Here is a 14,059-nt window from a genome sequence, read left to right as displayed (position 1 = left end):
CAAATTAAAAATCAGAGTACATGACAGAATGAGTAATTAAAAGGAATGACTAAACAAAAGGAATTATTACATACAAAAAAGAATCTAAATAAATACTTTAATGCACAGAAACATAGAAACACTGAGTGACCATCAGCAAGAGGTAAAAGTAGCGGTTACTATCATTTGTGCAGTCAAATGTAATGAGATCTGAAAATGCCACTTTCAATTTTAAATAATTTTCCACATGCTCCAAGTGCAAGATAAAGCACTGCCTAGTAAGCATCTTAAGCAAAACTGACTTGTCAGTTCAAGGGGAGGTTTCATAAGACTGAGGTACTGAGGATCACAGCTTTAGATCCAGAAGCAAAAATAAGACAAGAAAAGAAACACATGAAAGTGGAAATAAAGATATGATCCTGAACCTTTGAAGTCAGTGGGACGATTTTTAAGATATTTAATTTAATTTTAGAAGTAGCAGCATTTAACTCCACAAGAATTATTTCAATGCTTTTTCTAGCAAATCAAACTATTATAGACCAGAAAACTACTTAAAAAGATAACTTTTCATATTTTGATAAAGTGTAAAAGGATACTAAGGTAGAGAAGAATTATATAACTTAAGAGGCAGGTGGTGTTACTCTTTATATGAAGCATTTTTGAGAATAGGCATGTTAAACCTCCCAAAATGGGAAGCCAATCCTAAAACCGAACTGCCAGTGCTTCAGAGAAAAGCCATGATTTTCAGCAAAACAAGCTTGGAATTTAGACAAGGAACCCTAATCCCAGTATATAAACGTTTTCTTTTTTAAATGAGACTCGGCTATAGTTTATCATGCAAGAAAAGAAGAGCAATGGGTGAAGATCACCCCCGAACTCCGGCACTCCGGGAGGGCCGGGGCGCGGGTCCTGCCCACGCTGCAGTTCCCAGCTGGAGCGCTGGAGGGCGCGGCAGCCCGGCCGGAGCCCACGGGAACGTACTTGGCGAAGTCCAGGTACGAGACGTGGCCGTGGTAAAATCCCGGCTTCATCTCCTTCCACGAGGTCACGTTCTTCACAAAGCGCACCTGCGAAAGCGGGCAACAAAACGTGTTTCTGTGTGCCTCATTACATTTACCCATACACGCTCTTTCCTGGCTTTTGATTTTATAATGCATTCGATTAAAAACTCTATTTTGAGTATTATAAAAAAAAATTGTGCCCCCTAAAGTAGACTTTCCTGCAGCATGCAGATGACTGATTTTAGGTCATCAGGATTTAATGATCAGAAACTAACAAAAGCAGAATACAGCAATCAGAAGGACAGTCCAAGGAAACCTATCACAAAAATATCAGCAAAACAAACATTTATATTTTTGTCAGTCTATTTTATTTGTAATTGGAAAGGAAGGCAGAATTCTTTCAGTAGAAATGCAAGTACATATTTTATGGAATTGTCAGATCTGATATTCAGTCCCTCAAATAAAAGTGTACCAGATTTACAGCATGTTCTTAAACCTATTTTATTGGGATATAAGAAACAAATCTGATGGGTTCGTTTGCTCCTCCATCCCAAAATGCAATGCACAAATAATGCAGAAATGTTATAAATGCATGCAATGTAAATCAGATCTATAGTTTGCTATTTTGAATAGTCATCTTAAGCCTAACATTCCAGTGAAATTTTCATGCTAAAGCATGAAGTAGCCCTTAAATGAGGGCTGATAGAACACTTATTGGCAAACTTCACAAAAACAGGAATAGCTTTACATTTCAAAGAACAAAATAAGACACATGCCCCAAACCAGAGAGTGTGATCAAATTAAGTGGGACATGCAAATCCTGATAGAGCTTGGCTTTACTAGATGAACAGAATATTTTAACATCAAAGCAAGTAACTGAAAGTTATTCCAAAACTAGTGAATTGGATAATAAAGAGAGGATGATAAATTTGTACTGCCTGAGCTGTTTGACAAATATATGCCATTTCTGAGGCTGTGAATTAAAAGATAATGTTCTCTGCACATATGCAGTATCTTTTCTGTTATACAGAGAAACAGATAACCACAAAGATTCTAAGGTGAGACAAGAGAGACAAAAAAGCAAAGTTTGAGAACTCAAGACAACACACTAACTACCATTCTGTAAGCTCAAATGTATTGAAAGTGTCCTGAAGCATAATATTTACTACTTACTATAACCTCCCAGTTGAAGATTTTAAGAGGTGAGACTGGCCTGCTGCTGTTTCTTCAATTGTGCAAAACTCATGGTCTATGATTTAAGAGGTTGGTAACCTTATTTCTTTAAACACTGGCTCTTGGACTCTCAGATAACAGAAATTTATTCTAATTTTTAATAACAGGTAACATTAATTTTTTTAGTATACAAGTTTCACAGTTTGTGGTATTACAAAATTTAAAGCATCTATTGCACATTAAAATGGTGGCAAATCTAGCTGAAAAGCACTGCACAATGTTACACAATGGTGTTTTATAAACTGCATTGGCTTTCTGTCTGATTTTGTCCATAGCACAAACTGTTAATATGGGACTTTGAATCCAGTTGAACTACCTTTACCTTTACAGGTAAATAAACTGAAATAAACCACAATTCCATTCACTGTATCTTTCCAAAATTAATGACAAGATATTTTCAGTGGAGAGCCTCTACAAATACTACAAATACTTCTTTACCTGGCAAAGATATTTCCTAAATACAAAATATCAATCACCTTTCCTTCCCTCACCTATAAACCCCAAAATGTCATGGCTGGTTGATACAATTCTCCAAGTAAACCAGTTATGCTATTTAGGCTGTCCAGCGCAGCCCACATATTAAAGTGTTCATTTATGTTTCCATGAATGAGCTTTTTAAAATCTTGTATCATCTAACATGATTTCTAATTAATTTCAGTTTCTAATAGACTTGGACTAGACATAAGGTAATGTTAAGTACAAAATCCTAAGTCTTTTTGTTTTAGATCCCCATGCCAGCCATCTGGCATCAAAATATAGATCTTTCAGGCCTCTAACACCAGCCAAGCTAAGAGAAGGCTAGGAAGGTTTTATAACACACCTGTGACATTTACATCTCTCTTAGGACAGACCTGCAACATGCTGAGCCCTGAGAACTATATTTTTTAACACCTATAACTAGCCTGCAGGCAAGAGATTTTTTTTTTTCTCTCATAATTTGCAGCATTCCAAAAGCCAGAATTGTTCCAGGTCATGGACAGTCTAATGAGTCTGGATTCACACATTTTAGGTCAGAGATTAATATTGCTCACTGCTTCATACTGTTAAATATGATCAATTTTACTTTTCTTTTCAGGGCTTAGCAGATACTGTAGCTTTCAAGAGACAGAGCAAGCTTCTCCATCAGAGCCCAATTGAATAAAATTTGAGGTGACTTTAAAAGTTCACATAGATGTGAATGGAATTCCTGTGAAGCTGTTTCAGGGTGCTTTTATATAATCACCTACAAAGTTGCTTCACAGCCTTCAGTAAGTGGGAAATCAGCTGAGGTTCACTGAATTAAAAAGCCTGATCAAAGGTACTCCAGGGGCATAAGATGTCCTGACAGGTAAGTTAAACACATTCAGTTTCTAGGACAGTAGGAATTTAAAACAAGTCCCAGTGAGCCAAAAGAAGGAAAAACCCAACCAGCATACCTGGTCTGAGAAAAAGCCATGTGTGCAAACGAAAGTGATGCTGTAAGTTCTGATCTCTGCCCAGTAACTGCAGCCATCAGTGCCTCTTCTCTAGAGTCTGACTGCACACTCTCACATGAACTCATGCACACCCAGACACACTCACAGTCACACACACTCACACATGCACACACAGATGCACGTGTGCACACGTCTGCAAGCGTGTGTGTGTGACTGTGAGTGTGTCTGAGTGTATCTGATGTGTATGCATGTGACTGTGCTTGTGTCTCAGCGTGAGAGTGCCTGAGTGTGCAAGAGAGAGTGTGTGTGCGCTAGTGTGCAAGAGTGTGTGTGTGCTAGTGTGCAAGAGAGAGTGTGTGTGTGCATGTGCTAGTGTGCAAGATAGTGTGTGTTTGCACTAGTGTGCAAGAGAGTGTGCGTGTGTGTGTGCTAGTGTGCAAGAGAGAGTGTGTGTGCTAGTGTGCAAGAGAGTGTGTGTATTTGTGCTAGTGTGCAAGAGAGTGTGTGTGTGCACTAGTGTGCAAGAGTGTGTGTGTGTGCTAGTGTGCAAGAGAGAGTGTGTGTGTGCGCTAGCGTGCAAGAGAGAGTGTGTGCTAGTGTGCAAGAGAGAGTGTGTGTGTGCGTGTTAGTTGCAAGAGTGTGTGTGTGCTAGTGTGCAAGAGAGAGTGTGTGTGCTAGTGTGCAAGAGAGAGTGTGTGTGCTAGTGTGCAAGAGAGTGTGTGTGTGCACTAGTGTGCAAGAGAGTGTGTGTGTGCACTAGTGTGCAAGAGAGTGTGTGTGTGCTAGTGTGCAAGAGTGTGTGTGTGCTAGTGTGTGTGTATGTGTGCTAGTGTGCAAGAGAGAGTGTGTGTGCGTGCGCTAGTGTGCAAGAGAGAGTGTGTGTGTGCTAGTGTGCAAGAGAGAGTGTGTGTGTGTGTGTGTGCTAGTGTGCAAGAGAGAGTGTGTGTGTGTGCTAGTGTGCAAGAGAGAGTGTGTGTGTGTGCGTGCACTAGTGTGCAAGTGTGTGTGTGTGTGTCTGAGTGTGTCTGAGCTGGCTCTGACCCACAGGTCTGGAAGGCTGGAACAGGCAAGCAGCACACCTTTGGCTGCATGCCATGAACAGCCACAAGCAAGCTCAAGGCAAGGACAGCTGAGAATCAATTCTGTGAAATGGTGAAAAGATTGAGTTCACCAGTTCAGCCACAGTACAGCCAGGATACCTGCCCTGCAATAGAAGTTCTTTCTCAGAAGGAAAAGTACAATTGGCACATTCAGCACTTGTACTCATTAGATCATCTAACTCCAAAAGAAAAATTCTTAAATGTCCACAAACACATGACAGTACTTTCATTTCTTGCAGAGTTGCTGCAGGCTTTTCACTTGTTCCACTTCTGACAGCCACTGAAACCTCCACTAGCAGAGGAAATAAGTACCACTAAAGCCACTATGACTGTGCTGTCCTCTGAGAGTCCAACTGTTTTAGAATGTACTTGGAAGCAAGATAATATATTTTCATGGTGCTCTTTAGAGAAAAATTGAGAGAGAAATTGAAGGAGAAAAAAACCCAAGAAACAGAAACCAGCAAGCTGAGGGACTGAAACACTGGATAATTGTAGCATTAATAACAGTACAGAGAATGTTCTCACACCCACTTTTTAAATAATATATCAAGAATACATGCTGTAATGCAGAACAGTAATTTAATTTTAAGTGCTTTCAATGACAACTTCACCATGTAACAAAAGCAATAAAGTTTGTGTGACTGGTACGCCATCCTGATAGCTGTAACACAGGCATTCTTGTATGGACAAAGTGTCACTGCTGAAACGTGCAAGCAGCAAGTAAAACTCAACCAAACAACTACTCTGACTTAATTAAGAAAAGCACACAGGTCAGAAATGCAACATGAGCAACACAGCACTCAGCTTGCTGCAAAGAAAAGGCCCAGACTGGGGAAAGAGGGGCAGCTCCCAGGATCCTGCTGCCACAGAGGCTGCAAAAGAAAGGAGGATTGCTGGGACAAGTTACACCTGAAACTAAAATGGTGTTAGCAACTCTTATCAGATTATCTCAAATCAGATACATACTATTTTGGAGTGGATTTTAAATATCATTTGTTTCATACTGCATTCAAGAAGTAAAGGTTTCACATATGGGCAGAGAACTTAGAATCTGTTAGAGAATTACAGTAGTTTGGAAAAAGTACAGCAGAAAAACTGCACAAAAGAACACTCTCTAACTTACAAATTTCTGTCAGGCCCAAAGCAATCTTCACCTTACCTAGGGAGATTTGCTTTAACACACAATATCACTAACAGAACAATTCTGTCTCTATGATATGTTTATATATTTTACTACTGGCACATATACACCTAATGCACCCAAGTGAGCTATACTGCTGGAGGTGGCATATGAATATGCTGTGCTAGTCCAAGCCCACACAGAGTAAACATCATCAGCTACCACTCAGCACCCCTGCCATCTCTTGAATTATGCACTATGACTTGCAATGGCAAGGTGTTATCTCCATGTATTGAAGGTGAATAATTATTTCTGCGTCTTTGAACAACTATGCAATATATGAAGTTCTTCATTGTCAGCATCTCCCAGTTAGTGGCCACCAAAAAACAGTATTGAGTGTCCAATTAAACTACACAATTTACCACCTTGGACAAGAGCATAGTATCAAATGAAGGTAGGACTGACAGTATTGTGGACATGCTCAGCACAGACAGATTTTCATTTTTCAATAGATTATTATTAGAGGGAAGATGAAGAGTTTCTATTTTATAAAACTAAGCCTGCAAAGAACAAATTTTATTTGAATTAAGTTCAAACAGAAGTAGAAATTTAAGGTAGCCTGTGTTTAATTTATACCTACTCAATGACTAGCTCTCCCATCCTCCAGGACAGACCTCCATTTCAAAAGACACCTTGACAGAAACAGAATTTGATGGGAAGTGCAGTACTATGATACCTGACTTGAGTACGATTTTTAATTAATAGGCTTATTAAATCTTTTGAAAAATCACCCTGCTCTTAATGCACAGGTCTTAGTACTTGTTCTATGCAGTGGACAGGACTATAGTGATGACTACCAGACTTTACTATCAGAGTAATCATGTATGACAGTACCACCTTCATATGTAGGAAACAATTTTACAGGAGGAAATACTCCACAGTAACACAACTCCACTATAACAGAACAGATTCCAGTATCACCCAAGTCCATTATTTCCTCTGCACAGAGATCCCTACCTCAACCCCTGCCCCAGTCCAGCTGTGCTGAGCTGCTTCAGCCTGCAGACATGCACTTAGAGGAGCTGGAAGGCTCAGTGCTGACATGCTGCAATGCAGAGCAGCTCCTGCCTCTGCTGCATATCAACTTAAGTGATCAGCATACAACCGGCAGCAGAGAGCTCAGAAACATTTGTTCTACAGGCAGGGAATGATGACAGTGATGTTTCAGATCTCTAACCTGGATTCTCTGCAAGTGCACTCATGGCAGCCAAGGAAATACTAATGAAAATAAACCAATAAACCTACTTCCTCACCCCAGCCTAATAAAAAACACAGCACTGAACCCTCATCATCTTTTTAAAATACTCTTTTTAAAATACAGTAGCCATGGTCATTTCTAGTCTGGTACTACAGTGATTTTAGTGAGGATTTTAATGGATGCTAAGTGACTCATCCTTTGCAGAGCAAGCTATTTACAAGCACTTTTCTATATGCTTTTTATCACCTGTGAGACCTGACCAGCCCCAGTACTAAAGACACAAGTCTAGCCCTGACAGCATGGCACAGTGCCTGCACTACTCAGAGAGCAAATTGCCTAAGACTGCATTCACTGCAGATGGAGATGACAGACAAGTTGTATTACACAGCCAAAACAGTTATAAAAACGAAGGTCATTTCTACCCTAGTCATGCCCCTTTTTAGCTTCATTTTTGTCCAATAAACAGACACTTACCACCTCCAGTAGCCAAGCAAAAACCTCAACCTATTAAGAAATAATATTCTCTACAAAGAAAATATGAAAACATTAGATTTCATTTATATTGGAATATGTGACAAAGAAGTTAAATACATCAGATGACTCAAGTTTACATAGCAAACGTTTTTTCTTATGCTCTTCCCTGGTTTCATAAAGACATCCCGCATTCAGCAGTTTACCTGATCTTGCAGAGACATAACAGGGTTATTTTTGGTTGTATTGATATGTAGAACATGGTATTTGTTCTTCGCACAGAGATCATAGGCAATATTTGTGAAAGATGTGCTGGCAGTTTTGGGAACTCTGTTGTAAATAATCACCACATCATCTTCCTCATCCAGTGTCACATCTTGTCGGGGACCATCGACTGTGTGACGTTGCTCTATTTCTCTGACTTCATGCCTTGCAATAGCCCTTTCTGTTAAGGAAGAAAAATATAAAATTTCAATGTAAGTCTCACCAATCTGAAGTTCAAACCTTAGAACACAATCTGGTGAAAAGCAGTAACTCCTGAGCAAGAAAAGAAACACTAGCTGTAGTATGTATTTCTGACATATCTGAACAAAACTTCATCAATAAAAATGAAGGAAAGACAGTCCAACACAGAACACGAAGCCTAGAAAACAAAATGCTTAGGGAACACAGACCATACTCTGTGACTCACACTGATGTCATTGTCTTTAGACTCACCATCTCTAAAGACAAGTCTATAATGCACTATGAAAATGGTGACATCCCTGAAATATCCCACATGATTTCTACAATACCCCTAGTTAAAAATTATAATGGAAGATTTTATTAATTTGAAGTTTGACAAGAATAGAAGCAAGAGATGCTTACAAAACAGGTAACAGACTCAGGCTTTTTTCTGTTCTAGACAAGTATGTACTTTAGTACAATTTGTAATACAGATGTCAAAACGCTTTTTCTCACTCACGTGTGGTGATACTGCCTTTAACAATGCATTCAAAGAAATCTGCATTTATCAACAGTGTAAGCTGAAGTTGATATCACAAGAGTAACCTGTAATTCTCTGTATTATTTTCTTTTACAGGGTATAGCTCTTTATAGATGACACACTTTTAACAGCAGCAGCAGCTCTTGACCTTTACTTCCCTTGATTCTTTAGGCAGTTTCTTCTATTCTATTTCACCAAATCTCTTTAATTATAACATAAAATCACTTCTAAAGCAGAATCATCAAGCTGTGAATAGCCTACCCTGTAATTCCACGTAAATTGTCTTAAACCACAAAATTCCATCTGTCTGAAATGCTTCAAAGCTTAAACTCACTCACTCTCTCATATGCTCATATCTCACACCCCATAACTAAGTTACATCAGTAGGAAAATGTTTGTAGGAAATGCTTATTGAGTGTATCTCAATTTTCCACATGACATCTGTTGCTCCCCACTACATCAGTCACAGTTTTTGCTCCTTCCTTTCTCATTTGCTACCTCTCCCATCAATGCTGGCAGACATCCTATTTTGGAAAGAGATGAGGCAACAGACTCAGGTTTCATCTCTCTGAAGATGGCTACAGAAGAATGGGGCTGGCAAGTCTCCCCTTCCTGCCAGTAACAGATTAGAGGAAGCATTCAGTAGGGAACACAGCTAACCATGTGGCTGCCCAAGGCTACATGGATAGTGAATACCACCTAGAGAGGCTGAAATGAAACACATTTGGTTGGTATTTTCTACACCAGAGTAGTAGATCTAAGCCAGATTTAATCATAGCTGCACAGAACCCCAGGGCTGATAACACTTACATGGAAGAGAGAAACATTTGTGAGAAAGAGACATGATTTGCAAGAGGATTTATGAGAAGCATTCTCTAATGAGGTATTTTAAACCTTGATGATTCAAGAATTAGTGTGATAAGGGCACTTTAAAGACCATGCATAAGATATAAGAGCTGCATGATTGGATGCAATTAGCAGAAAGGCTATTGCATCCAACCACCTTCAGCTTCCCATTGCAAGGGGGAAAGCAAGAACTCAGGTAAGGAGCAGAACCTTCACAAGCTTGATGTATACACAGTCCTATTATGGAAAAAAAGGAGGCTTTAAATTTCAAGCTGAAACAAAAACTGATCTTTAAGACAAAGCACTGAAATCACCTTTTTGAAATAATTGCAATAGTTAAAAAACAAAATCTGAAATGAAGTGAAGGATATAAAGTGCTGAAGCACAAGAGGAAGGACCTGGAAGTGTCTAACCTGGTCAGCCATTCTGAGGGCCTATTTCATTCTAGTCTACAAGTAATACAGTAATGAAAATTGCAAATTTTGTAAAAGTGCACATTTTTTCCCACTCACAAACTGTTGGCAGGAAATCAGGAAGCTCTTCTGCTACTTACTGAAAAGTCAGTTTAACTTATAAAATTATGCATATCAATTTTTTTTATTTACAAGTTTAGTTAATTTATTATTTGGAGAGGGGAAGAGGTCCAGTAATGGTAAGATGCAACTGAGAATACTCTTTGGGATACCCATGTAACCAGAAGTTAGAGAATTTGAGGAGTTAATGGGCATTTGATTAACTACTTCATTTGTTCTTCTATAAAATTTAAATAATCTTGGAAGTAGAAGCCCTGCAATGGCTGAAAAATGAACAATACTTCTATATGTTTAGAAATACAGTAAAAAATGCAATGCTTTAAAGACATTTGACATGTGGAAGATAGGGAGGTGTATTTACTAAATATATCATGTTTACCAAAACATCTCCTTAGATGACAGGCCTGCGAATATAACTTTGATTACAAGAACCTGTCTACATAAGGTTGGACTGATTTCACTGAAAACAATTTTTAAAAATTCTAAAAATCAGGACCGGTGATTTCTTTCATCTCAGAGATTCAGTGGACAAAATGTCCCGAAGTCTTATTGCTTTCACTGCATTCTATTTAAACTTTGTGTTATAGGAAAAATACTTATGCAAAATTATTAAGAGCCAAATGCTTAAACAGGGTTAAGATCATACACTCTAAATTTCACATTATATAACTACACCCAAGTGATACCCTTTGAGTACAAGACAGGTTTTCATAAAACTATAATACAGGATAATTTTAAGGCATAAAATATTCTGTTTCACACTGTTTTACTATTGCTTGTTGAATTTCCCCAATTGTAATACACAATATAATTGCTACACCCTTGGGATAAACTCTGTTCTCTCATCTGCAGCTGTCCTGCACACAAACTTTCATCAACTGCAAGGACAGTTTGCACATAGGCAGTACCAATATGATCAGTGTAATAACAGTTGCTGAACTGATTATTTACCAGCAGATGAATTACTTGCAGAAAATCCTTAGTTGGCTGAAGTAGCTGCTTTGTAAACAGTAGAACAAGTTTGTTTTCTCACCCATTTGTCTACATGTTCTTCTAAATCTGCCTTCATCCTATTTCTGTAACTCAGCCTCTTGGCATGACCTACATTTCTTGAGCCATCCTCTTGTAGCAATAAACCACAAAATATCATGGCTAGCAACAAATTGGTTTGCCAGTCAGATGCTACCAGAAAATAACACATAATGGGCAAGTTATGTCTTCTCCTTCAGCAAAAGCATTAATAGCAACATTTCATCTGTATGCCATCACTTCAAGGTTACTGCCTTTTCAAGTCAAAGCAGTTTCTCAACAAGCTCAAGAGTTACTAACAAGAAATACTTGGAGAGAAATGGACAGGCCAAGGATCCCAGCTAAAAAAATCACCTGTGAAAATGCAGTGGACCCATACATACTTCTAAAAATATTTGAAAACCCAGCTGAACCATATTTACATAATTACAGAAACAAATCACCCAAATGAACAATATTTAAATAATTATAGAAACAAATGACTGGGATCGTAAGCAGTTATTAGTCTACATTCCTTGCACATTCAAACAGATAAATGTCTTAGGTAAAACAAGCTTATTAGCATTGACTTCAAATCCAAGAATTAACTGCATAACTGCATACAAAATCTTCCCAAAGAAAATAGTGTGTCATGGATTCTAACAACTGAAAGATTAACAAAACCAAACATTTCAAATTCCTCACATTTTTCACAGAAGCATAAGAACCTCCTGGGATTTCTGAACAAAGAAATCTATCAAAATCAGAAATTCTTCTTTACCTTCTAACTTAGCACTTACCACTCTTGATGAAAGATACATTTAGAGCCTTGCTGGCTGTCAAAATCAAGTTCAAGTAACTGAAAAAAATAATTCAGAGCATACGGCTCTACTTTCCCAAACTATGTTCTTTGTCCTCTACACCTATTTTCCTTTTGTATGTATCTACAGATATTATTTAGCTCTCTCTTCAATCTGACTTATGTGCCTGCCATGCTTCATTGTGAAAGTGCCCACCCAGACAAGGAAAGACTCAGTCTTAAAATAAATTTTAGCTCAGCAGCCTTCGAGTGTTGCCCAACAGAAGAAAAAGATGTGGATTCAAACTTCAGCCTCACTGGCTTGAAGGGAAGGAACTGGACAGCTGGCCTGGACAGCATCGCCCCTGAGCAAACTGTTGCTGTATATGTACATTCTGGACACCACATTAACCAACAAACAGGCTTCCTGGAGTTGGGAGCACCAGGTAAGCCAGCTGACTTGGTGTCTCAGCTTGCTTTCCACCTTGCTCCCAGGCCAATTAGGCAAACAGCTCTCAAGCTGTCTCCCTGCCCAAAAGCTTTGTTAAATGCATGATTGGCCTAAACACTGAACCCAAGCAGGACTGCAAACCTACTCACTATGGACTCCATTCTCCTCTGACCAAGAATGAAAACTGAACAACAGCTAAAATAGAATCATAAATCTGTAGAGAAGTTGATGTTTGGAATCATTTTCCACACCCACCATATACACACAAAGTTTAGGTATCCCAGCAAGCATGGTTATTCCCAGAAATAATATACATACTTAAAGCAAATACTTCAATAAAACAGCATCCAATAAAACAGAAAAAAATAAAATACTTAATTCCATCAAATATGAAAATTTCAAAAGTTTGTAAATGCTTTAAAACAGAAGGTGTATACTTAAAACACATCTTCAGCTCTAACTACAGCACCACTTCCATGCCTCCTGAATACTGCACATAATGCTAACTATAAAGTTAGCTAAAGATCTACGGAAGCAAAATGTTTAGGCACCATGATGTAGTATATTTAAAAATAAGCATATGTCAAGCAGCTCCATAAGCTTTCCAACCTCAGATTGAACTGTTTTGCTTGACCCAAGTGTTGACTTCAAGTTGATGAATTAGCATGAGAACAAACACAACAGTCACCATTTATTTTTGTTTTCTCCCAGTCACTTGCAATTTCTTGTTTCCTTGGGACAAGTAAACAGCTGTAAAGTGAAGGATGTAATCACACAAGGAAAAGCTTTGTGACTTTTCAGAATGCCAAAACTGTCAATGATCTGTTATGAAGCACTGTGACAATGATAAGAGCAAAGAAAAATAAGTTGCAAACCAGGGATTTGTTCTCTAAATAATAAACATCAGCTGAGTATATAAAAGTAGGGTTTGCTTTATTTATAGTGCCTTAATATCTTAATGCAGGTCTCCAGTGTCAGCAAGAGAAGTTAATGGAACTGTTTTCTACACACATACAGTTGTCACAAGCATTCCACTATACAAATATGCATGTCACTCCTTCAAGAAAAATCCAATTCAAATAGTGAAAAAAAGCAAGATCAATATAGAGTGTCTGACTCTATTTAGTAAGGCAGCCTGGAGACTGGTGCTTATCTATATATATTCATTATTTATATTATTACACAAGCTTTCTGCAGCCATACAATCACTTACTTTTTAAAAAGGGTATTGACTAGCAAAAAAGCAAAAAGAATCACTAACCTATCTGTTAAAATCATTGAAAGGCCTATATGTAAGGACAATGCTGTATTCTAGTAAGCACCATCAGGTTTAATAAAACTAATTGCTAAGACATACTGTTATTTGCAACATATTGCACTTATACCCCTGCTTGTCTTCACACATCTTGGCTAAACTAACCTAATCTGGAAAACAAGCTATTGCCATCTGGTCTAACAGCCAAAAAAAGGAAGACAGCAAACAGCACTGCCTTCTGATCAGAACGGCAGCTGACGTGGTTAAGGTAGAAGAGCTAAACATTTTACTAGGAATCTGAGGAAGTTGGAGTACCAAGAATAACCCTACAAAAACTCTGTGTAGCACCAACAGACAGAGCGTGATATTTGCTAAATTGACACTGGCTATGTATAGATTAAGCATTTACAGTGATAAACACGATTTCTAACCTTAATGTTGTTATTGGAGCTTGTGTAAAACAGAAGTTTTGAAAGAAGTTTTAAAAAATAGAAATGAGCCTGTGTGCTGCATGAGCCCCATGATTGTTAAGTCATTACAGAATTAATTTTAATTACATTTTAAAAATACTGATTAGACAAGCTCTTAATTATATTTTTTGTTTT

At 38.2% G+C, this 14,059-nt stretch overlaps 1 protein-coding gene across 1 annotated transcript in view; it reads right to left on the bottom strand.

Moving 5' to 3' along the window:
- HS2ST1 (heparan sulfate 2-O-sulfotransferase 1) overlaps window positions 1-14,059 on the bottom strand; it is a 79,075-nt gene that overhangs the window by 13,489 nt on the left and 51,527 nt on the right. The window contains exons 2-3 of the mRNA XM_066555327.1: window positions 7,784-8,022; window positions 961-1,046 (exon numbers count right to left, since the gene is read on the bottom strand). Of these exons, the coding sequence (XP_066411424.1) occupies window positions 961-1,046; window positions 7,784-8,022 (325 nt within the window). The remainder of the gene's footprint in view (window positions 1-960; window positions 1,047-7,783; window positions 8,023-14,059) is intronic.

Source organism: Molothrus aeneus, chromosome 9 (assembly GCF_037042795.1).
Source record: "Molothrus aeneus isolate 106 chromosome 9, BPBGC_Maene_1.0, whole genome shotgun sequence".
NCBI lineage: Eukaryota > Metazoa > Chordata > Aves > Passeriformes > Icteridae > Molothrus > Molothrus aeneus.
Note: the sequence above shows the minus strand (reverse complement) of the source record. Positions and strands in the feature narration are given on the sequence as shown.